This window comes from Macrosteles quadrilineatus, unplaced genomic scaffold (genome assembly GCF_028750875.1).
Source record: "Macrosteles quadrilineatus isolate MER2022 unplaced genomic scaffold, UCM_ALF_1.0 Scaffold_1__1_contigs__length_201487025, whole genome shotgun sequence".
Lineage (NCBI taxonomy): Eukaryota > Metazoa > Arthropoda > Insecta > Hemiptera > Cicadellidae > Macrosteles > Macrosteles quadrilineatus.
The window spans coordinates 156,069,837-156,097,218 of NW_026542594.1; the positions used below are offsets into that span (position 1 = coordinate 156,069,837).

The following is a 27,382-nucleotide window of genomic DNA, read 5'->3' on the forward strand; positions in this document are numbered from 1 at the left end:
TGCTGAGGACACACTTCTAGAAGAGCTTGTTTATGGAAATTGTCAAGTAGTAATCAGACAGATTGAAATTTGGTTAGTGTAAGTATAGGTTGATATGCACATCAAATCAAAGGTCTTTGATGGTAAAATCTAAAGCCGCAAATTTCAGCTCAAAAGAACAACTTTGCAATTTTGAATCTTTGAAAGCCTGCCATTTTTGACTTGTTCATTGTCTGTTTGAATTTGAGTTTTGCCGCATTATATTTTATCAAAAAACTAATAACTATTATGAGGGTTATTATATATTTAGAAGAAGGTTTATAATAAAACCTCAAGTTTTTTGCACGAACATAAATTTTAATAAAAATTCATTTTTACTATACAAGCAGTTCAAATACTGAAGAATGAATTTGAAAAATGTTAATTCTAATGAGAACTTATATTTGAAATCTTCTTAACTAACAAAACATAAGTAGCCTAAGTTATTCTTTCTAACAGTTTACTATCTTAATAACAGTTTTTAAAATCAAACCTAATTGAAAAACAGTAGTTGTTTACTAAAAAAGTGGTCAAACATGTAAGCTATTGTAGACATAGAAATTACCAACACATTCGTAATTGACTTATTCGTAAGTCACATTTATACCAATCTACAAAATATTAAAGTAACTCAATTATTGTGCTGTATGTACAAATCTGAACATTTTAATCTGCTGGGAAGCGAAAACTAGACTTAAAAACTAATAACCTAAAAAAAAAAAACATTTAAAACACAATTATGCTTCCAGGATCTGTTTACCAAAATATCTTTTTTGATGTTAAATAGATGCTACAGAGTATTAAAGATAGCTACATGTATAACCCTTTATTAGAAAGCTAAGAAAGATTGAATTGAATAGCATCTTGGATCATAAATAAAAAAAGCATTTTATAAATACGGCACAAAAAATTAGTCCTTAACAAGCATTTCTTCAATAAACAACGTAGTTTGTTTGGTTGGTTGTTCAAACAGATTCAAACAATTAATGTTTAAGAATATTTTCAGATAAATAAGATAATTCTATGTTCTAGTCTGATAAAATTAAAGATACAGTAAAGCTAATTTACAGGTTGGGCTATTTAAATGTATGATTTTGTACAAACTGTACAGAATTAAGTACACTATTTACATTACCAACACAGATATTATTTATCATAAATTAAAATCCACTTTATCTTTAATGGTTCAAAGGTTAAATATTTTTTATTCATAAATCAAACAAATCAAAATTTTGGAACCAAATTAAAGTGTTGACATTGCAGTACGGTCAAATTTGCAAATGCATAACCAACTAATCAGTCTTATATTCTATACTTGAAAAACAAGGATGTTTATCTGCATTTAAATAAAGACCTACGGTTTGTAGGTATTCGGAAACATACATAACAAGATATAAAAAAAAAAACTCAACTTCAAGTAAACCATATCTTAAATGCACACTAAATTTAAATCTTGCTAAAATACTAAGGGTGCCACACGAAGGAATGGTTTGAAGACAGGCATCTGGTTCGCTAAAACAGAAACATAATTGCATAAGAGAACGGCGAAAGTTGTAGCCAATAAGAAAAGCTTGATTACAAAGAACATTGAATGATTGATTTACCCAATAGGCACGGTGGACATTATCATCGTCTTGCACGATCGCGGCATAATTTTGATCATCCCTCGCGGCCGTGTATACATCATCATTATTGTACCTGCTGCGGTGCTGTAGACATCGTAATCATCTCCCGTGGTCGAGATGACATCATAATCGTCTCCCGTTATTACGGCAAAATGTTAATCATATCTCACAGTCGTGTGGAAATCATCATTGTCTTACGCGATTGTGACAAAATTCTGACGGTTTCCTGTGGTCCTGTGGACATAATCATCGTCTTCCGTGATCGTGGCAATATTCTGATCATCTTACGTTTTGCTCTGTAGATATCATTTTGCGTGATTGCGGCAAAATTCTGACTGTATCCCGCAGTTGTGTAAACATTATCATCGTCTTCTGCGATCGCGGCAAAATTCAGATCATCCCTCGCGGCCGAGTGTAGACATATTATCGTCTCCTGCGGTCATGGATACGTCACTGTTGTCATGCGCAATCCCAGTAAATTGAAAATTCCATAAATACAAAATTTACCCATAATTCCACAACAGATGCTGCTTAACTCGCTTTTTTAATGTGCCAGTTTCAGTTTTGACTCATCGCTATTGCAATGCCATCGCTGGACCATACTGCCAATAGGCCTATATGGTCCATCTACTACTGTTACCAACCAAATTATCCATTAACCACATTTCGACAACAATTCTTAGTAACGGTACTTTTCCCAAGAACCAGTGTTGGAGAGAATCACTTTGACAACATTGACACGTCACTACTTACATCTTAGTTATCGTTGGTGTTACATCTTTCTTACAGTCATGTTAAGTTTTATATTCTTACAGTAAATAATTTGCGTTTTCAAGAAATGTGTAATGTTATACTAGTTTACACAACGATCACGTAAAGATAGTTTTAACAACACAAGTAGAAATTTTAAGGTATGAGCCTTGGCGGGTGCCTTAAAAACTTCACGCGAGTTGCATACACTACATTATCTAATTAAAATCTATATTTTTAGCCCCTGAGCTGATCTTGTGACTAAATAAAAAATAGAGTTACCTTCGTTAATCAGCTCATAGTAGTATTACATAGTTACGGCTGTTTCAGCATCTTTGTACCATCGTCAGATGTTCAGCCTTAGTGGCATCGTTAATATACAAAAACACAAACTGTCACACGTGACGTACATTGTTATGTACGTGTTTATGTATGTGTACTGCGTGTGACAGTTTGTGTTTTTGTATATTAACGACGCCACTAAGGCTGAACGTCTGATGATGGCACGAAGATGCTGAAACGGCCGTAACAATGTTATACTATGAGCTGATTGACGAAGGTAACTCTATTTATTGATTTAGCTCCATTATCTAGGACAGTGTTTTAATTACCCCCAAAAAAATTCATAACTTCTAAGAGAGATTAACTTATGTTTTTGTTAATGACTTGCCACCCACAGTGATATGCAACAAAACATTGTACCATACACTAATTGCACCACTCAACAATTAAATTGGCGTGAACAGCTGATTGAAGTTGAAGTTCGAATCATTAAAATTTTACATCTTCTCTCTCAACCTTTTAATCTCATTGGTCCGTTACCCGTGTTGTTATGAGTAAAACTATACTGTTATGTGTAAAGAAAAAAAACTCAGACTTTGACTCTCATATATTTAAATATTATATTTAAATATATTTACTCCTTGCAATGCTCTTTAATGAATTCTTTACAAATGTTGGTTGCCCCTAGGTTGGAAGAACTCTAGAAAATAAAAATATCAGACAGAGCTTTTTGGCAGTGGAAGCTTGATGTTATTGAAAAATATGAGTGGACCCTGCAAAATATAAATATTCCCCAAAGGTCCTTAGGGGACGCCCCTGGCACTGTTTGTAGTTCCTCCAATAAAGTAATACCTTTAATGAGATCAATTTACCAGTCTTAATTCTACACTGAATTTACTTGCTCACTACTACACTAGTGACTAGTGTTGCACTTAAAAGGTGAATCTTTTGTAGTGGCTTATGATTTACTGAATTACCTTTTGTTTATCAATTAAATACTATTTCATATACTAGAATACCAAGGTTATTGAGAACTAAAAGTGAGTAACAATTGGAGTTTATTGCACAGAATTTAATAATACACTTTTTCAGTTTACAGTCGTTGTTATGTTCTTTCAAGTAAAAATGACCTTGAGATACACAATCAGTTGGAAATTTATTGAAACTGTTGAATGGATTTATCAAAGGGGAGGTATGGTGCGGTTTCACACCGATCTCGAAAGTATCAATGGAAGAGTGGTATTTAATCTAATGGTTGAGATGACCTGTACCAAGCAAATCCTTTCGTTGGCCAACGATTAAAAACGAAGGTCGTCTCGCAGTCCAACTGATTGAACAATATTGTATTCAATCGTAGTAATGTTTATCAGAATGTTGCTTTATTATTTTATAGCTAATTTGGCACTTTGGTGGTTCATCTATGTTCAAACTGGCACAACTTCCAACAACACTTCCGTATCAATCGAACCAGCTACCTGCTCCCTTCTCTGATAATAATTTGTTTCCCCCAAAAGATACTGACTGTGACACTCTTTAAAAGAATTGTACCATTTGCTCAACAATGAAAATTAACAATGACTCTGTGTAAAATTCCAACACTATAAAAATCTTATTAAATAACTCTGAATTGCCCTATAAAAACATTTTTACCTATTTATTCTTAATACTATAGGGTTGTTACAATCTAATTAATAAAGCGGATTGCTACAATATGAATGGATGTGAAAATCAGTGATTTGAATTTGAACTTGTGAACATGTGCTTACTCTACATGAAATGACAAAACAAGACAGGAAAAATTTTCAAAGGTGCGACTCACTGAAATCTTAAATTAACAAATAAATAACACAAATTACTTACAGTTTGGACGTCCACAAATATGACACAAATAAAGGGGAAGGGATTGGGAAATGTAACTAGCCGGTATTCTACAAGACGCGATCAATTGAACTCGTGAAACGAACGTGTAATTTTCAAATGGCGGAACTGCGTTGGCCGGTAACGAACTTTTTCACTTTCTGACAATGACACTGATACTAACTTCCAATCGCGGGGCAATTATATCCCTTAGGGATATAGGCTGTACGATTTTAAGGAAAAATAAGATTGCCCGACCAAACGCCGCGGCCGGAACTCGTATACAGTAGGACCTCGATATCTTGATTCTAAAGTGGTTGTACATGATAACAATTTGAGTTAGAACTAACTTAGGCTGTATCGATTTTATCGAGTAAGCAAGGCTTGAATTATAAAGATGCTGTACCGAAAATCATTATAAGTAGGGTACCTGGGGAAGAAAATAAATTAAATCTACTATGCTTACAAATGGCATAGTATGGTATAGTGTATATACACCAACTTAGGTAGGTACTGAATATAATTTTCTTGCAAAATCCATGTTTCTATCTCGACACTGTTTTAACTAATGTGTTTAAGTTAAACTAGGCCTACATTATTCCACAACTTTTAACTCATCTTTCTTGTACCTTTTTCTTATGGATTAATCCACCTTCAGCTTCATACTTTCCCAGTTGTTTTTCAAAATCCTTAATAAATAAAGTGTTTACATAAACGGAATTCCGAATTAACTGTTTATTATAATATGTACATGTAAGTTAACAGTCTTATGATTTCAGTATGAGTAAAATGAGTAAAATGAGTTTCAGTATGTTATGAGTAAAACTATACTGTTATGAAAGTAAACAATTGTTATGTGAAACTTTTCAATTCGAAGAACTGAACTGAAACGGCTACTTTAAAAAACGGCCGTAGATATAATAATTACAATATGTGTAGATCTATTTTGTCATCAAATGTTCTGTCTGGGTTCCAAATGTTAGTAGTTTATGCCATGAAAACAATTAATGCCTTTGAGTGAAACATTTTTTGAGCAATCAACTTATGAATTGTTTTTGCTTTACGTTGTTTACATAATAGTTCATAGCCTGTGTGGGCTAGTTCTTGACCTCAACTTTTTATCAAAATTGCCTTAAAACTTAATTAACAGTCACTTTAAAACCATTTCAGAAGATCTTTAGAATCGAGCAAATATAAATTTAACGGCATATTAACTGCATTACAAGTCGATAAGTAAGTACAAAACAATACAATTTTATAACACCATAATTTTATAACAATTTTTTTTCACATTACTTCAGGCTAGACCTAGGGGTTGCGGCATTATCACTTTGATAAAATCCATTGGTGACTTGGCGGGGATCAAACACGGGACCTCAGGCACTGAGGTCCCGCGCTCTCACCACTACGCCAGCTCGCTCCCCACATTGCTTTGGTTAGAGTAGTAAATTTCCTAACTCAATTCTGTCTTGTATTTGGTGTGTTTGTAGGCCTTTGTCTGTTGGTAATGCATTAGTGCCCTTATTTGTCAGCATTTCATAGACAAGAGCGCTGTTGTGAATGAAAATGTCAAGCGGTGTAAAGTGTACAATGGTGAGGCAGTATTTACCCACTTTTAACCAGTGTGGAAAGTAGTTTTAAATTTTTGTTCAGGGTTAAAATAGTTCAACGATTTTTAAAGCTGCTATGTTATTTATCGTCAGATATCAAATAAAGAGTAAAAATGATACATGTCCACATAACATTTGTGAGGCATTTGGTTTGCCTTTTTACCTGACAGATATTTTGTTTTCGGTGGTTATGTGTATAACTGTTTTGCCTGCCTGGAAAAAGCCCAACTTAAAATGCAAACAAATTGAGGTTTTGAATTTAGTTTCAACTGACTCCTGTGTAAGAAAAACACTTAATTTTTTTTGCCCGTAGCAACAAACCTAAGCTCTCGTTAAACCTAATTTCATTTTTAAAAAGGGAATAAATCTGACATTTTCATGCATTTGGAAATTCACTGAATCTACAGGTTTTTTATACAACCTCAGATGAAAAAATAATGCAATATGTTTGTTGGCCTACCTTAATTTCACAGAGTAAGCGTCATTGGCTTTTTTAGCTTCAAGGTTTTGACAGAAATAGTTCCTTCTTTCCACAGTTAAGATTAAACACCATTCATTTTGTACATTCAGTTCCGTCCAAGCCATGAAAACCTGAAATCATAAGACTGTTAACTTACATGTACATATTATAATAAACAGTTAATTCGGAATTCCGTTTATGTAAACACTTTATTTATTAAGGATTTTGAAAAACAACTGGGAAAGTATGAAGCTGAAGGTGGATTAATCCATAAGAAAAAGGTACAAGAAAGATGAGTTAAAAGTTGTGGAATAATGTAGGCCTAGTTTAACTTAAACACATTAGTTAAAACAGTGTCGAGATAGAAACATGGATTTTGCAAGAAAATTATATTCAGTACCTACCTAAGTTGGTGTATATACACTATACCATACTATGCCATTTGTAAGCATAGTAGATTTAATTTATTTTCTTCCCCAGGTACCCTACTTATAATGATTTTCGGTACAGCATCTTTATAATTCAAGCCTTGCTTACTCGATAAAATCGATACAGCCTAAGTTAGTTCTAACTCAAATTGTTATCATGTACAACCACTTTAGAATCAAGATATCGAGGTCCTACTGTATACGAGTTCCGGTTATGCATTGTGAACAACTTTACTGTCCATTTACGTTGAGATTCTAATTGGTTAGGCTTAGGTAGGTACATAATTTATCACCAGCCTAAGTTTTACCATCAACTATATTTTGAAACGTAGACTACGGTATTTACAAATTCTAATTGATTTGTAGCTTAATTGTAATGCCAGCAGTACACTATCGCCGAATTTGGGCTAACTAAGACGAGCGGGATAGTGTAGGTACTCGATTTGCTTTTGTACATTTGGGGTAGTTCGCATTGCCAATGTAGTAAAAAAACATGTGTCTTCAATTCTTTATTATTGTTTTGTTGTGTTTGTAAACAAGTCCATTATAATTCAATGTAGTATTGTTCAAGTTATTAAAAACCTTTCTAAAGGTAATAAAAGTTCTTTTCATTCATTCTTACTCTCATTACAATTTTAATAACTTGATATTGTGAAATGGATAAGATCCTAAAGCCAGACAAGTTTAGTGTAGATCAAAGCTCATCATCTGCAAGTAAGGAATGGACACATTGGCACAAAACATTTCAGAATTTTGTTACCAGCATCACACCACAACCATCCGACTCCGATAAACTCAAAATACTTATAAACTTTATTACTCCAGAAATCAACGAGTACATAAGTGAAAGCGGTACGTATAACGATGCTATATCTGTGCTAAGAAGTATCTATGTAAAACCTGTAAATGAAGTATATTCCAGACATAAACTATCTGCACGTCAGCAGCAACCTGAGGAGACTATTGACCAATATCTCCAGGCTTTAAAATTACTAAGTAAAGACTGTCAGTTTAAAGCTGTCACAGCAGAAAAGAATAAGGATGATTATATCCGTGACACATTTATTGCAGGAATAAAATCTTCTGCAATTCGCCAGCGCTTACTAGAAAATGTTTCGTTGACACTAGATCAAGCATATAGTCAAGCCAGATCCCTAGAACTTGCACATGAGCAATCTTTAGCTTTTCAATCTTTCCAATCTATAGTAAATGCAACTTCGTCCCAAGAAACTCAAGCGAGCAATCAGAATGTTGATGCAACTTCAAGCAGTTTAGAAAAGTGTTCTCTAGCTGCTGTGACTGAAAAATGTTTCTTTTGCGGTAATCTAAGACATCCTAGGGTCAAATGTCCAGCTAAAAATACAATTTGTCATAACTGTGGTAAACAGGGGCATTTTGCTAAGGTCTGCAGGGCAGGTAAACTACAAACCAAGCAATTGGATAAATCTAAAGAAGTAATGAACTCTATTGACCTAGCAGCTTCGCCCGGTGGGTTAACAAAGAGTACAGTACAAGCCCTAGTTAATGGTAAATCTGTCTCTGCTTTGATAGATACGGGAAGCTCTCTAAGTTTTATAAACAAATCTACTTCTCTTAATTTAGGCATTCCTATAAAACCAGGTAGGGGTACTGTTTCAATGGCTACTACATCAATCACATCCAACATAACAGGTCACTGCAAAGTAAATCTTGTCATTCTTGATCACTTTTACAAGCAAGTTAATCTTTCATTGTTACCAGATCTTTGTGCAGATATAATTGTTGGACATGATATTTTGAAAAACCATGCAAGTATTAAAGTAGTCTTTGGTGGCAACAAGTCACAACTAACCGTATGTAGCGTGGCAGCCTCAACTGTAGAACCGGTATCTTTGTTTTCTAATTTAAAACCGGAATGTAAGCCAATCGCAATCAAGTATCATCGCCATAGCACCGATGATTTAAAGTTTATTGAAAACGAAGTAAGTAAATTGCTTAAAGACGATGTTATAGAGCCTAGTATGTCTCCATGGAGGGCTCAAGCATTAGTAGTTACTACTGAAAATCATAGAAAAAGAATGGTCATTGACTACTCCAGGACTATAAATCGTTTTACATTACTGGACGCTTACCCACTACCTAGAATCGATGATATCGTTAACAAAGTTGCAAATTATGAGTTTTTCAGTACTATCGACTTGAAAAGTGCGTACCACCAAGTAAAGATAAGAAATGAAGAAAAGCACTACACAGCTTTTGAGGCCTGTGGTCAACTCTACCAGTTTAAGCGTATCCCGTTTGGGGTCACTAATGGGGTGGCAGCATTCCAACGTGTAATTGACCAAGTCATCCGAACAGAACAGTTACAAGACACTTACGCCTATCTTGATGATGTCACAATCTGTGGAAAAACACAAGAACAACACGATATAAACTTAAAAAAATTTATCGAAGCTGCATCCAAATACAACCTAACTATTAATAATGAGAAGTCTTCATTTTCACTGCGATCGATCAACTTGTTGGGCTATCATATATCAAACAAAACTATCAAGCCTGACCCCAGTCGCCTAGATCCTTTGAAAAATTTACCTCCACCCAGAGACACCGCATCACTGAGGAGGACCCTTGGTATGTTTTCACATTATGCATCACTTATACCAGATTATGCTACCAAAGTGATTCCACTTGCGCGTACTACATTCCCTTTGTCCAAAGCAGGGCTCCAGTCTTTCGAAACTATAAAAAGTGAAATCATCGGATCTGTAGTAAGCTGCATTGACCCTGAAGCACAGTTCATTGTAGAAACTGATGCATCTGAGAGTACCATTGCTGCTACTTTGACTCAATCGAACCGTCCAGTCGCATTCTTCTCAAGGATACTTTCTCCAGCAGAACAAAGACATTCAAGTGTTGAAAAAGAAGCACAAGCTATTGTGGAAGCACTGCGGAAATGGCGTCACTATTTGGTTGGTAAACATTTCAAGCTGATTACTGACCAGAGGTCGGTTTCTTTTATGTTCGATAACAACCGTCATGGCAAAGTGAAAAATGAAAAGATAATGAGGTGGAAACTGGAATTGTCGTGCTTTCATTATGATATTGTATATAGACCCGGTAAAGATAATATGGCTGCAGATGCCCTGACTAGAGTATGTTCTTCAATCCAAAATCAAGAAAAACTGTTGATTGATTTACATGCGAATCTATGTCATCCAGGTGTGACACGTTTGTAACACTGGGTTCGAAGTAAAAACTTGCTCTACTCGATTGATGAAATCAGACGAATAACAAACTCCTGCAATGTGTGTGCTGCTGTGAAGCCTAGATTCTTCAAACACAAAGGGATTTTGATTAAAGCCACTTCTGCATTTGAACGGCTGAATATCGATTTCAAAGGCCCGCTGCCTTCATCAAGTCGAAACCGTTACTTATTAGTAATAGTAGACGAGTTTTCACGGTTCCCTTTCGCTTTCCCTTGTTCAGACATGTCATCGTCAACAGTTAAGTCGAAACTAAAAACATTATTTTCTACTTTTGGGGTTCCTAGTTACATACATTCGGACAGAGGAACATCATTTCTGAGCCAAGACTTAAAAAGCTACTTGAACTCACTTGGAATCTCAACTAGTAGAACCACTGCGTACAATCCAGCAGGTAATGGGCAAGTTGAAAGGTATAACGGCATTCTATGGAAAACAATTGAACTGGCGTTGAAATCACTTAACTTAGAAATAAGCCAATGGGAGACAGTTTTAGAGGATGCCCTCAGCTCAGTGAGATCATTACTTTGCACGGCCACAAATCAAACTCCTCACGAGCGTATGTTCTTACATCCACGTAGATCTGGGAACAATGGTGTTTCAGCTCCTTCATGGCTTCTCAATTCCGGCCCTGTCTACTTGAAGAGATTCAATCGTACGTCCAAGTATGAGCCACTTGTTGAAGAGGTCCAACTTCTTCACGGGAATGCCGAGTATGCTCATGTTAAGTTGCCTGACGGAAGAGAAACTACCGTGTCTACACGTCATCTTGCTCCGGTTGGTGAGTACCAAACCGACATAGAGCAAACCGATTTTGAGAGTGATGAAAATATTCTATTACCCACTTCTCAACCTGAACCTGAATACTTTCCTAGTCCATCATCAACACAGAACCAAGAAGATGAAATGAATACTACTGCCGAGAATTTACAACCTAGACAAGAAGCTTCTAGAGGAGAGAACCATAACACATATCCGAGAAGAAGTTTCAGAAGCAGAAGACCTCCTAATTATTTAAATGACTACGTTCATTAACATTAGGGAGGAAGAATGTAGTAAAAAAACATGTGTCTTCAATTCTTTATTATTGTTTTGTTGTGTTTGTAAACAAGTCCATTATAATTCAATGTAGTATTGTTCAAGTTATTAAAAACCTTTCTAAAGGTAATAAAAGTTCTTTTCATTCATTCTTACTCTCATTACAGCCAACATTCGTGTTTGAGTGCACTCGCTTTTTTGGCGGTCTCCCGTCACGGATCAAAGGAGACAAACTAGGACGAATGCCGATTGCAGACAGGCACGAAAATAGACAGTACGCACTCGCTGTCATTCATAGTCATGACGCTTTTTTCTCTACAGCATTTACTACAGAGTTTAAGAACTTTGTGTTGTTAAAGTTACTTTTAATAAGTGGTATTTTATTATTTAGGTAGGCCTACTACTAAATCTTGGAGATGAATTGTACAAATTATGGAGTTTGGTCTATAGAGGAAACACTGGTGTTTTTGGAACTATACCATAGTGAGCCTATTTAGTGGACGTGGGATAGGCCTAATTTAATTGCATATAAATTGCAACTTAAATAAAAAATATGTTAAGCATAAATTAAAAATGATTAAAGCAAGAGAGAAGTAAGAAACAGAGGTTGCCGGGTTGCACTTTAGTTTCTGTTCTACATTTTACTATTATTAACTACCAGCTGATGAAAATGTTCTAAACTAAAACTAACCTTAACCAAACATGCAGTATGTAAGTAAATGTAGGACAGAAACTAAAGTGCAGCCGGATATCGTACATTCAAGTGGCGTCTAGAACCAATAGGAAATTCTAGAATTGCCTAGGATGTCAGCGTCTATGTTGCACAAAATTTGACGCGAATGTTTGCTGCGAATACGCAATATTGGGTTCAACATAGTTCAGCCGATAGTGTAAGTTACTTGGTTAGTTTGGGTGATTAGGGTTGCACATTAGTCAACATTCGCGGTCGCAATCTGATCTTAACATTCAGGCGAATGTTCGGCGTTAGTGTACTAGCTTAACTAATATGGGTACATTTCCGAAGAGAACCTACGATATCGGATGAATTACAATATCAAGACCCTATAGGTATATAAAAATATATCGGTTTTTATTTGGTTTGATAATAAGTTTAATATCGTTTTACAATGATTTTAATTAATTAATAAAAAACAACAATATTAACATTAACAAATCTTTTTATTAATTTTATCCCTTGTATCCACTTAAATATTTAATAACCTATTAAAAATGAATGATACTGTGAATTTAAGATCAGGCTAAGTAATTTGTGCTTACCATATCAACACTAAGATAGTAAGTTATTGAAAACTGCATTGTTTTTCTTATGTTTTGGTTATTGTTTTTTTTTGTAAATTTTTCATAACTTATAATAAATTGTGTTTTTGTTTTTATATATATAGCCTAGTTCATTATTAAATATTAAGAATAAAAAAACGTATTCTACAGAAACCAATTATGATACCATAGGAAAAAAAAAATAATCGATATATCGAACCGAACAAGTTTTAATATATATGTAACTCATTGATCCGATAATATAACTTATCGTCTAAGTTCTCTGCGGAAGTGTAAGTTATAGTCCAAGCAAACTACAAAAACAGAAACTGGGATCGTTAAAAAATTTGCAAGAAAACGTTTTATGGTTTTATTTTGTAGTGTTGGGTGAGCAGAGTGACATACTATAAGTTGCCAAAAATCGGTCCACGGAAAACCCCCGAAAATCACGATTAAAAATGGAGGCTTTTCCCAATAGGACAAATTTTGAAACAAAATATACCACATATATTTTATGTGCACATAATTTTGATAAATTGACTTAGACCTACTGTAGGCGAGAGTTAAGAAGTCCTCTGAGCGAAGGCCTATTCTAAAAATGCAGGCGCTTGCTACTCGAGGGCTAGGCGCGCCGGGCGGTTTACTCATGTTCCACGCGGCAGTCAGGGCTCACATCTACTGTGTTAAAACCAAAAGAGCACCTGCAAATACAGCACGGAAACATACAAACATTGCTGCATATCACTCTGGCTCAGAGGACTTCTTAACTCTCGCCTACAATAGGATCACCGCCGATATTCATTGGGTGGTCAGTACCTCATTTCAATAGGGAACGTGTTTCTGGACGCCATCTTGGATCTGCAATATTGGATATTTAAATAAAAAAATTTTAACGTGGGCCTAATGATAGTGTTGTAACACATCATTATAAACTAGATTTTCCCACTTTGATTTAAATGCCGAAATCCTTTTTTAAATATCTTTGTTCGTTTTTTAAAGATATATTCAAGCGAAAGCTCTCCCCTATAAATTTCCTATGGACATTTTATACTTTGAACATTTTTAAAGATTGTTTTTCTTATATCTCCCGTTCTTATTAACGCTTGTAGTTTGTTCTAGCCTTAAAATATTCACTGATGTAAGGGCTTTCATTTGAGCTATTGATGATTAAAATCGTACGAGCTAGAGACAAGCTACGAACACCTACATAATATTAAATTTAACTTTTTATAAATCAGTTTTAAACAAAAGATTTATATCTTGGGTGGTTGATATGTCACCGAGATCTTTATGGTCTCAAATTACTCAGTAAATGTTTAGCTTTAGGCCCAGCGCACACGGTGTGACTGTTTTACAACTTTCGTTGCAAACTAGTAGCGAGTGCAACTGTTTTGTGACCTCGGCAATGTATTGCAGTGGGGAAGCGCACACGACGCAACTGGTTGCAGGGCCGCGTTAAGGGTCAGTGGCGCCCTGGGCAAACCCAAAAGCAGCGCCCTCCCTTATATATATATATATATATATATATAACTATAAAGGTTTTGACCACAGCAGTGTAGGGAGGGGAAGAGGGAAGGGGGGTTGACTCATCAGTTCGCCGAAATTCACTGCAGGTGGGTTGGGGGTTGGGGTGAGTGCAATGAACTTGACAGTGGTTGCTATGCGAATGCCTCTTGCCCTGCGCCAATAGCGCACTACGTAGTGATGTGATTACTGTTCAGTACAGTACAGTGAGCAGTTCATTGTATTACACACGTATTGAACGAGATTCCACCAAGGAGTATGTTTTTTCCATGATTCTACTACAGGCCTATGAATATAAATATTTATACATTTGCGTGTTTTTTTACCAGTTTTGTTTCGGGAGGGAGTTTTCAATTCCGTATCAATGGAAATACTGGTTAATATATTTCACTTTCTTTAAACCAACCGCTTGCGTCTCTCGGCTGTACTAGGTATTTTATGCATTTTTCACTGTTTATAGGCCTACTTGTATCAACACTTCTCTATTTATTTATTACTGGTTCACTAACTGCAGTGTGAGTGTCAACACTGACTAGTGACTGTCACAGTTTAGGTTGTGTTGTGACTGATTAAACTGATATGACGCTGTGCAGCAAGCACAACACGAACACAATAACCTACTGACTACTGAGGGAGGAGTACTACTGTACTGGACTGGCACCGGGCGGTAGTTGGTAGTTGTGACTTGTGGGGATGTAGGTGGGACTGGGAGGGAGAGGAGGGGCACGTCAACCGTAGGCCTGTAGACTACAGCTGGCCTACATGATATTCCCGTAATTTGCTGACGTTACCCAAATTGCAAACAAAAAATCAGCTGATGTATTGCCATATAAGTATATATTTGTTTTGTTTTGATTGTTATTGTTTTACAATTTTTCTAAATGGTAAAATGGTGTTTGCAATCTGAGTGAGGTCAGCATATGATGGGAATAGCACACCTATGTATTTTCCTTCTACCATGCAGGCCTCCCTGCCTCTGATAGTATAGTGAGTGCGCCCGGTTCACACTGCTGCCTGCCTTTCCCTGACTACACAAGGTATAACCTGAAGGTCGAGTATTTTCAATTTTGTTGTATTTATTTACTTTTGCAATAAGGGAAAATCACTTAACTAGAAGTTGAAATCACCCATTTTATTTTTAAAATCCCGGCTGATAAAACCCTATTTTTCCTAGTCCGGGCGGTGGTTCAGGGCGCCCCCCAACCACCGGCGCCCCTGGGCATATGCCCAGTCTGCCCGTTTATAAAAGTGGGCCTGACTGGTTGTATGCGATTTCAAAAAACATTTGAAACCAGTTGCATTCAACCGTGGGCCCGACGTTGCAGTTGCGTTGCAGACTTCAGTTGCACGAGACCACGGGGTGTTTTGTGGTGTTTGGTGGTATTTTGACGGCCGTATAGTGTTATTAGTGTTTATAATTTCCTATCCGACTAGCTCTAGCTGCTACAAACGGCCTAGTACTAACATTCTTGCTCAAATAAGGGTGAACCCAATGCTCTCTCAGTACCCTTCGCTGTCTTCGGTATTGATAATAGCTAATAAGTCTTCTTCGTCTGAGTCCGACGTAGTAAGCGCACTTAAGGCCTTAAAACATCGTAACTGCACTAAATTTGCACTCCACTGATTGCACAATAGACGCAACTGTAGTTGTAAAACGTAAAACAGTCACACCGTGTGCGGACAGAAGTTTTGTTTCAGTTGTAAACTGGTTCCAGACGCAACTGGTTTGCAACAGTTGTTGTAAAACAGTCACACCGTGTGCGCTGGGCCTTAGTTTTATTAATCACTAAATCAAATCAAAGAACTTTAAAATGAGTCATGGACCTTCATTTAACATTACATTATTTTTATTTTTTGATTTGTCTTTAGTTTAAGACATATCCCCAATTACAAATAACTCCAAAAACTCTTTATAAGTTAGTCTTAAATAATTTGTCAAAGTAGGCCTACCTGTTGACTTTTATTTTTGCTATGGATTACTTATTGCGAGTTATTTAGAATTGGGGATATGTCTTTAACTAACGACAAATTGAAAAATGAAAATAATGTTAAGTTAAATGAAGGTCCATGACTCATTTTAAAGTTCTCAGATTTGATTTAGTGATTACCCTAATATAAAAGCCAAACATTTACTTAGTAATCTGAGACCAGAAAGAACCTGGTGACATATTAACGGACCCAATAAATATTTGGAATAAAACTGATTTCTAAAATGTTAAATTTAATATTGTGTTGGGGTTTGTAGCTCGTCTCTAACTCGGTCGATTTGAATGATCACTGAATATTTGAAAGCTAGAACGAACTGCAAGTTGCGTCAATAAGAACTGGAGATACCTATAAGAAAAATAATCTTAAAAAATGTTCAAAGTACGAAACATCCATAAGAAATATGGTACTTACGTATTAAACGGAGGCCACATTTTGTCAGCGCGCTGCGGCGGTTATGTTAGGTTGGGTTATCATAATAGAAAGTATAACTCGTCTGGTATCGATTCATAACGAAGCGAGGAAAGTCCTACACACATAATATTTACGATAACCCAACCTAACATAACCGCCGCAGCGCGCTGACAAAATGTGGCCTCCGTTTAATACGTAAGTACCAGAAATATATAGGGGAGGGCTTTTGTTTGAATACCTATATCTAATACGAACAAAGATATTAAAAAACAGATTTCGGCATTTAAATCAGCGTGCAAATCTAGTTTATAATGATGTGTCACAACACTATCATTACGTTTAAAAATTTGTATTTACCATACCACCCAATAAATACCGGCGGTGGTCCCAAGTAAATTTCTCGAAAAATGTGTATACAAAATGTATGTGGTACGGTAACTGATATTTTTTCAAAATTTGTCTAATAACGCAAAAGCCGCCATTCTTAATAATGATTTTAGGGGGTTTTCCGTAGACCGATTTTTGGCAACTGTACCGGTACCTAAATTATGTCACTCTGCCTGCACACCCACCACTAAATAAATAAAACTATAAACTTAAAACGTTTTCTTGCAATTTTTTTAAGGTCATATTATATCCAAGACCATTCCGACTATTACCCACAAATTAATCTTAGGATATAGGTAGGGCCTACAGGTATTCCGTACTTACCTGTTTATAAAGCTTTTCAAACTTGTGACATACACTTTGTTCTGATGGTAAAAATGTTTGGAATTCATTAACTTGATTCAGTTCTCATAATGTACCAGTATACTAACTTAACATGACTGTTCATAAATATCACAATTTTACTTAGCCTATTATATACAAATTTAACGAGTCTTGAATCTATGCCACAAAAAACATTCTTATTTTGTGTCTTTATCTTCCATCACAATGTCGGCATTATTTGATTCTTCAATGGCACTACTCTTTTCTCTTGAATCATCCATATCTTCATTCTCATTGCATTGAATTAATTCTTCTTTATCAGACAAGTCACTGACACTACTTGGTGATGATGTTGTACTGTCACTTTCAGAATCGACAGAGCTGACAGAGGAGGACCTATTACGCCTCCTTAACCTTTCATTTTCAATTTGTAATTTTTCGTTCTCTAATCGCAGTCTTCCTATTTCTAACTGAAACTGTTTGATTTTGTCTATTGGCAAGTTACTGACAATCTCTTCACCACTGATGCCATCTTCAGTCAAATTCTCCGACATAGATTTTATTTTGTCATCTTTCTCATTCTTTAATCGACTACCTGTACCCAATCTTTTTTCCAATATATCCAATTTTTCTTCCAATTGCAATACTTGTTGTATCAACTCAGGTTTGCTCATACTTTGTAAGGTCTCTACATGCAGATCTTGGTAAGTGTTAGAAAATTCTTTAGTCAAAAACTCTTCCTCATCTTCTGGTGATGAATAAAAATGGTCCTCATCTGAATCAACACTTGTAAAACTGGGATCTCTAACTCTTGGGGACCTTTGATGGCCAATATTAGCTGTTGGAGGAGAATTAAGTTTTACAAAGGTATTGTGATCTTCCATAAGAAACTCATTAGTATTATATGGTGCATCTGCATGACGGCATGCAAAACGAGGTCGATTTTTTGTTCGATTAACTGCTTTTCTTGATTCATTACCTTCTTTATTATAAGGATTTTTACGCTTGGGCTTACCTCGTCTTGTTTTCTTTTTTCTTTCACAAGGTTCTGTGTCAACATTTTCATTCCCGCTAGATTTTAAAACGTGCGAGTTCATCGGTTCTCCGCCAGGTAGCACTGATGAATCATTTGATTCGTGGTTATTTTTTACAGAGCATTCATCCGCCATAGCAAAGCTTTCTTGACAATCATTAACAACAGCCATTTTTATGCCAACTTACCTATTGGAACACTATTAAAAGAGACGAGTAATCACTTTAACACGATTTCACCTGATGCATTGCACTCAAAATACGATAAAACTCACACAATTCCTCGCCACCAAGCCAACACGACTTCACAACGACAGCCATTTCGATTATAGTTCTGTTCTCTGCCGTGGAAACGGAAAGGCGGAACGCTAGTGTCGAAGTCGAACTCAGTAATCGGAAATAAACCTATCATAGCTTAGTTAAAATTATGCAAAATTTGCCTTTTGATAAATAATTTATTATGAAATAATTCATTCATTCTTCTGTGTATGCTTTTAAGCCGCGTTTACACCGGAGTTTGAAACACGAGTTGCAAACAGAAATTGCAAACATCTCTAAAAACGCACATTTTTAGGCGAAACATTTCGCTGTTGCAAACAGTTTTTCAGTGTTTGCAACAGAAATTTTTGTTTCCACTTGAAGTCGGTAAAGATCAAAGGGAGTTGCAAACTCTCTGTTTGCAACACTAGTTTCGGTCAATATGAGCCGTTGAAACACGAAACAGAAAGATTTCTCCACCATCCCCTACGCTGCCACCTCCACCTCACTCACGTTATCACTCGCACCACCATGTGTCTCGACTCAGTAAATTAATCGGAAAAAATGCTGTTTGATTGTCAATGAATTAACACTAACCTCAAATGACAAGGTCGTCTAATTTAAAAATCACAATAACGTCTCATGTGAATTAAAAGGGTTACAATTAAGTCCTTGTAATCTTTAAAAATGAATAATAATTTTAATTTATGTTCACCCAGCATCGTCTCGGCCTACGTTTCTTTGACAACACGACACACGCCGCCGTGGCTAAAATAACATCCTCTACACTTGAAATCCTTGGAAGGACTGATCCGAGGAACCAGAACGAGGCGAGTCATAATCAAGGTCGAAATTATTTCAAACAATTTCATGAAACATGGAAACAAATCATGAAATATAAATTGCAAACATTTATTTGAAACTACTGTTTGCAACTGCTGTTTGCAATAAAAGTTTGCAACTTTTTGTTTGAAACTCCGGTGTAAACGCGGCTTTAGAACACAAGGCAAAACTGATGCCATAATGTACAGTGTACAGTACCACCGTACCAAGTACCACAGAACATTATTTAAGCCAAAACCATAATCGTGATTTATGTTTCGTACCCCTGTACGAAAACGCTAAATATTTTCATTGATATAAGTGTTGTCGGATTGTACACCTTTTCCACATTTATTTTAGAAAATATCAAAAGTAAATTAGATTAGTTAGTTGAATTTGATAACTATTGTTACTGTACATGTACCATAACAGTGACGTTTTGAATACGGTAACTTTTTGTTTAGGTCTTTTTTAATGATCCTAACCATGAGAAACGCGTCTGGCCAATTTCGTAAATAAATTTTATACAAAAAATATGAACACTTTATCCTCTTTATACGGTTGTCTCTGTCTACTTGCAGTACCCAACTCAAAGGGATGTCTGCACATTCAAGTTCTCAAGTCAATTGTACATCTCTTGCTCACGTCAATGGTATATGAACATGCAGTACCCAAAGTCAATGCTGCATTTGCTTCACATAAATGAAATGGGACGTGTAGTCTTTATGTGAACGCATTTATTTCTAGGAGTATTTTAAGACCAATATTTACAAAATAACTCAAATAAAAATTGAGTTACGACGTATCATTAATTGCAGATAAGTCATAGAATAATAATTATTATTGTTGATTCGTGATTCTGCAGCGTGCTTCAGGTACGTCTGACATTAAATAATCAAATGCTCAAATTGAAGCTGGTATTTCTCTGGAGTTCTTAGACCAAACCATATAGGATAATGTAATTAGAACTGGCGAAAAACATCCTTTAAGAGTTCGGAAAAATTAAATTAATGTTTTTTTTTAGAGTAATACCTACAGTAGATAATGCATGATGATGCTTGATTGCAAATGTTTGCGGGCATACCTTTAATTCAAGGCCAAAATTAAGAAAGTCGGTCGGGTAGAAGATTCAAATGAGCTCGGAAAAGAATAAACCAATATATTTTATTTATAGATTAGTACCTAAATTTTATGGTAACCAAAGAACCATAAGAGTAGATGGTACTTCCCCATAAGGAAGTATAACTAAATAGAATACAGTGTAGTAATTAATTGGATAAGGTCAATAACTATTTATAGTTTTAAAAGTAACAAGAAGGTGCCTGAGACGAAAAAGAAAGAAATGGGGGTCAGAGGGGGAATTTGAAGATGGAGCTGGGTTTCCAAATTGTTTGTAAGTGTCAAAATTATTTTTGAGTTCAAATTATACTACACTTTTTCTGTCAAATATCCATTGTGGTAAATAAAGTCTTTTTCTACTTCCCTATGGGGAAATTCGCTAAAAACTATTACTACGTTACGAAATGCATTAATCTTCTGGGTTGATCAAATAATTTAGGGGTGTAGTGAAATTATTATTTAGGGGTTCTAGAGTGAATACGGCAACCTGTTTTGGATATATGTACACATTTAGATTGTCATAGCATCCTGAAACGCATTTTCCTAAACTTTTATTTATTGTTATCCAATTATGTTTGTAAGCAGCCAGAAAGTGGGTTTTTAGACAAATACAACTAGATCGAATGACGTGACGAGACGAGTTTAAAATTACGGCACTGGTACTGTACAAGGGAGGCAGAGCTTTGGTGACTGCGACGTCGTGATGTCACAGATGCAAACGCTCCAACCGAACACAAACGATACCATATCCGGACCTGCCTCATATGACTATGGCTACTGTAGTAGTCATTGACTACACGTATATTGTAGTGAATGGAATAATCTCTACCCCTCGACATAATATCGCTCAAATGTAGATATTTGTTTTCCAATCATCAATTTTAACACTTTATACGTTTGCTGCTAACAAAAAGCTTATTACATCTTAATCCACAGCAGGTCACTCGACAACGGTCCGCTGCATCTGTGTACTGGCCACTGGGTTTGTGATGGAGAGAGGGGGGGGGCTCACGACCTACGTAACTACTGTAACTACAAAGTCTATGCTACAAGCTAAGTTAGTAAAGCAAGTTAGCAACAACTTGCAAGAATTGCTCATGAAAAATCTTACAAACGGCAAATGCCTGACTGAGAGATGATCACTATATCTCAAAACATATACGACCTAGATTTATCACATTTGGTATAGGGGCCAGGGGTTGTCCAGTGTAGATGTACCGACCCGACCAAGTATAATAGTACATTAGTGTAAAGTCGTCTTTTAGCGCTGCAAAAGTGGGAGTTGCTTTCTACTAATGCGTTTGTGTACTTCTCAAAGTGGAATTAAAATATTCTCGCACCATATACATTTTATGGGTTTATACAACATTATTTAAAGGCAGCCAACGATTTGATGTTCTTTACTATGGAAAAGTTTTAAGTCGGAAACACACAAACCGACAAACGTCACAAAAACAACATTCTACCGTAGCAAATAACTATTTATTTGAAGGACCGTACACAATCGTGTACACTTTATAACAGTGAAGCAAGTACAGTAATATTAGCTAAGTAAGTTTGGGCCCTCGGTGGTGGTGGTGAAGCCCTTGTTTGAGGGTATCTAATTTCCATACGTAACGGTTATAGGATTATGTTTCGGGGCCCATTATGTTAGTGTTGAAATAAGTCCTCTCAAATATTCGAAATTGATAAAAAAAATGTTGATCAACTAAAAAAAATACAGAACAATGAATCGAGTGCCACAAAATACATACTGTATTTCGAAATCATACCAGTTCATGTAGTATGTGTATTCATCAATAAAACAAATGCAAACCCTTTTATTACACAGTGCAGTCTTTATTATGTTTATCAAATTATCACATTGGCCAAATTACCTGTTTTACAGGTTGGGTATATTCTCCTAACTGTAAGTATATACGTACAGTTTGCATCACTGCGCCTACTATTGCAGTCTAGTGTCGCTGCGGCAGTATCAGGATGGCAGAACAGTGTAGCAACTACGCTTCATGTACATATCCCACAACCACAACAAATTCGTTTCTCTGTGGCCACTGGCCAGACAATGAATTAATGAATAACTAACTAATTTACTATATTCCAGCGAAAAAGTAATTCAACAGTCCGACATACTGTCTACCGTAGTCGTAGGCCCATTACTTTAAGGTATTTTTATGTCAAAATATTATAGCGTTTTTGTTTTTTATATAGTCATGTTTAACTTCTAACTTCATGTTTTACCAACGGGTTATAAACTGACTGAAGAAGGTTTTCATTATAAACTGTTCCTTGGGTAATGGTGCTAGCGCAAAATCAGGGGAGCAGGACGCTATAGCAGCTACAACAATATTACAGCATACATGAGAATATTAGCGTAATGCTATAGATTCCTAGATATGTTTTTGACTAATCAGCTAGAAAACTAGTCCAATGTACTTGTCGAAATTGCTCGATAGCTGTTATTCAAAATAGCTGTATCTGCTGTTTTTATAAAATTAATTAATATACTTATTCGAGACGAATTTAGGACCACATGGTCCATTAATACAAATTAACCTTATAAATTACCCCATAGTAAATTTACTAACAAACTAATTTCAACGTAGTATTCGTTGTTACATTCCGACGAATCGTTGGAATGTATCGTCATTCACTGGCTTGGCTTTGGAGCGAACAATGAAGTAAAACAGTAAAACGGTAAAACTATCCAAGTGACGCGTGTACTCACAGTTGTTGGAGCACATGTAGGATTAGTCGTGATTATGTCGGAGGATTTGTTAATAGCGGTAGTTGCTTGTCGTACTGTTGGTCGTACTCGCCGACAAGACTGCTTTCTATAGCCCCCCATACACTATCCAACATGTTGGACGGACATGTCGGGATCCGACGTCTTGTCGAACATATTGGACAGTGTGTGGGTTCCGACCCGACATGCTCGACGGATATGTCAGGTCGGATGCTCGGTCCGGTAGCACCACCCGACTCGAGCCGTCCGTCTGACATGTTGGACCCTGGACCGTGTGTGGGAAACAGTCGACTAGCCACAGTTTCCAGTTTAACTTGTATTTAGCGAGTTGTGCATGATAACCGTACCATTTTTCCGTAATGTCATTTAATAATAATAAACAGTTATGGCCAGAATTTATTTAATTCTACAGAGACCAGAAGGCGTTGTGGGATGTCAAAAGTAAACTCTATTGCAACAAACATGCACATAGGGGCACGATATCCTGATGGAAAAGTGTAAGGAACTGTATCCAGAGTGTGATTAAAAGTTCGTTAAAAATAAAATTGAAAATTTAAGATCTTGGTTCGATAGGCTCTAAAAATCCATAAAATCATCGCTAAAAATCCCCCTGAAACAGCTAACAGTCGTCTCAAAATCCATCTCAAAACTAATATTTCACCTGACTTGTTGGGTAACATGCTCGATAGTGTGTGGGAAACACCCGACATAAGTCAGGTTGGATGATGGGTCCGTCGTCAGGTCAGGTTGTCAGGTCGGGTGGCATGTTCGATAGTGTATGGGGGGCTAACTTGTAAACAAGCCTTCACAGATAGAGTATAGTTTAGAGAGTCAATGGTATTAGTTTATGGATCGAACATTACCTATCTAAATACAGTAGGTGTAAATGTTCACGCCGTGAATACCGTGATTTTTACAGGATTGGGGGGTTACACTATTTTGTTTAGAATTATAAGGACCATAACAGACAAATTTCATGCAGGGTCGGTTTAAAAAAATCCAATTCTTAGTTTTTTTCATGGGAAAATAACAAAAGTTACAATAACTTTTGAACCGCAATTTTATAGCAATGTGGGATTGCTCTATGTTTTGTAAGAATTGTAAGGACCATCACATACTAATTCTATCAAACCCGTTATTCTTCTAAAGTACGATTTTTTCTTATTTTATGGGAAATAACATCATTTACAATAACTTTTAAACAGTAATTTTTGGAAGAATGGGTTCTACCATTTTGTTAAGAATTTAATAGGCTACAACATACTAAATTTTTATCAAAATCGTTTTGGCTACTATCCAGAAAATCCTATTTTCCCGTTATTTTATGGGGTTTTATAAGAAAATCACCATTAAAAATCTAAGCTAAAAAGTAAGAAAAATGCCTGGAGGTTTTTGGAGACAGATTTGATCAAAGTCGGACCACAGGTGTAGTCTGTAGCTCTGTACACATTCACACATACAGACACACACACTAGGCAGACGTCACGATACAACCATATACTATAAAACTCAAGAGATATATTACATAGGCTACATTATGATGAATTCCTCTCTTAAAAACCCGTTCGTTTCTATGGCCAAACTATATTCTTATAATGTACTGATGTAATTTACAAATGCTGTACATTTCTGCTGTTTACAACTTTAAGAAACACAGACAATTGAATTTAACGATGAAGATTTGTATGTAGAATTGTCTCTAAGAAAACAGACGGATACATGAACAATAAAAACCTCAGCTCCCTCTGTTACAGCAATAGACCAAGTTCAGTTCCTGACTCAATGCTATTACAGTACTTCCATCTGTCGTTAACTCTCCCTTCAAAGTCCAGGTGTGAGGGACCTCATTGAGACCCTTGCCCTACCTTTACACAGCACACGTCGCTGGAGTGGGGACAAGCTTCATGCTTCATACAGTTCCTTCTTTGACTCGTAATACTAGTTTTTCCTTATGGAAATCACTCGGTCATATTCGACCATATTGTATCTGCAGGTCCAAGCTGCAATGTACCGGCTGTTATGTATCACACAGTTACGCCATTTGAAACTGTTTCATGTTTCGGAGAGAAGTTTTTCCCATCTCAAAAATTGACAGATTAGTTGTTTGCACGGTTTATTTGTGTATTTGGATTACAAAAGGTCTCTGCTTTAACATTTTCATTGAGTGTTTTAGTTCTGCTAACGTAGTGCAGTTACACTATTTAATCAGAGACATGGATCGTCGAACAGTATTTTTTTGTCACTACTATAGGCCGGCGAGTACCAAACTATAGATTTATCATAGGAAATATTGACCAGTACATGTTTCCAAAATCAATCCCGTGTTCCGTGAAAATAGTATATTCCCTATGCGCATTCTGTTTGGTGAACAATTTATTTTTTGTTAGGACCTTTACATCTATCTTTTTATTGCAATTTATTTTAAAAACTTATTTCTCTGTTTGGTTATGAAAGGTTGTATCGGAAAACATATCCAGATCCTTAAACTAAGCGAAAAATCTTCGTTTTAACAAACTGCCGGGTTTGTAAAACACTCAGTGCTTTTCTCTTTATTGGATTATTCGCTAGCTAGACTAAACGAATTCGTGGTTGGTACAAATCAGTGTCTGCGTTCTGTCTGAACATTCCTATAGGATGGCATCTGAGTAAAAAGACAGATATATACAGATATACTCTCCCTCCAAAGTCTAAACGTTGTTCAAAAGCGATAAGATAAGGCCAGTGATGATGCTGAATCCTAGCGGGGAACGAATACCCCGCACACACAGTGCGGTTAAAAATGATTGAACGGCAGTTTATAGAGTAGAACTATTGTATAACATATTGGTAACAATAATTGGTAACATAAGGACCCTGGTGTTATTGCTCAGGTCACCGGCGAAGACTGGTGTACTCCGCAGCTCGCGGTCGTTGTTGGTGTTGGTGGTGAGGCGGAATGAGAGGTCATAAAACAACGCCATTACCTAGCTGCGTAGTGAGCGAACTGAACATGGCTCGTGCGTGTCCAGTGTCCACCTCCTCACCTTCGACACAAACACAACACAGTCACAGTCACAGTAGATATATATAGTCTGCCCAAACCATCGTCCAAACAACATGCAACATTTGAGGTATTCCTTGAAAATCGATTTGAGCTTTCCATACAATGATATAGAAAATTATCCTACTAATATTATAAATGAGAAAGTTTGGATGTATGGATGTATGGATGTATGTTTGTGACAAGTGAACGCGAAAAATACTGGTCGGATTGGGCTGAAATTTGGCATGATGATAGCTCACATTCCCGATTAACATATAGGCATATTCTTATTTCAAAAATCCTTTCGGGCTCCGCCCCAGTGGCTTTGGAGTTTCCCATGTTAACCTTATGAGAAATGAAATTATTGAATCTTAACAGCTGTTTCAATTAAACAAGTCGGTTCTGTTCTGTGATGTTCAATAGCATTAAAGTTACAAAAATTACCAACAGGGTGCAGCACTATTATTTCTTTTACATTTATGACAACAGCTAATTTGCAACCAAAAGGTGAGTGAGCGTAGCGAACGAACTTCAACCTGGAGGCGAGTTAGCGTAGCGAACGAGCTAACCTGAAGGCAAGTGAGCGCAGCGAACGAGCTCCAACCTAAAGGTGAGTGAGCGTAGCGAACGAGCTCCAACCTAAAGGTGAGTGAGCGTAGCGAACAAACTTCAACCAGGACGTGATTGAGCCATGCGAACGAGATAATCTTGAAAATTAAGAAGTTCAACGGGGCAAAGCCCGCGGGTTACAGCTAGTAGCTAATAAGTTCAACCACTGACATCCGTGTGTAAACAACTTACAAGATACAAGAACAATAAATGCTTCGTTTATACTGGAGGCAAAAGCTACTATGCGTATTTGAACTTCGAGATAACTTATTGTAAAGTAACCAACCTGGAGTCGGCGAGTTCATTCCTTTACATGACCTCCAAATTAGAGGGTTTATCCAATACAATAATATATAATCCAATATATAATCGATAAAAATATTTACTTGAGTTTCCATGGCTGAAGAGGGTCCGCTTGCATAAAAAGTTGTGCAATTCTCATATTAGTAATATTCCATTATTAGTTTTGTAATCGCCTTTGCAAAATTCGGCGTGATGAAACCAACGTAGATCAACTTGAAGGTTCGGAGGCTGGCCCGTGTCCCGGGTCT

At 36.4% G+C, this 27,382-nt stretch overlaps 1 protein-coding gene across 1 annotated transcript; it reads right to left on the reverse strand.

The window, feature by feature from the left end:
• Positions 1–323: 323 nt before the first annotated feature.
• LOC128988091 (protein HEXIM1) lies at positions 324–18,581 on the reverse strand. Its single transcript, XM_054409297.1, has 3 exons — positions 17,224–18,581; positions 6,603–6,733; positions 324–1,530 (listed from the first exon to the last, which is right to left on the reverse strand). Exon 1 carries the CDS (start codon positions 18,426–18,428, stop codon positions 17,421–17,423), a length of 1,008 nt encoding a protein of 335 aa, XP_054265272.1. The 5' UTR covers positions 18,429–18,581; the 3' UTR covers positions 324–1,530; positions 6,603–6,733; positions 17,224–17,420.
• Between the last annotated feature and the right edge of the window lie 8,801 nt (positions 18,582–27,382).

Coding starts and splice junctions, on each gene's coding strand:
- LOC128988091 (XM_054409297.1), bottom strand. CDS start 18,428: ATGGCTGTTGTTAATGATTGTCAAGAAAGCTTTGCTATGGCGGATGAA.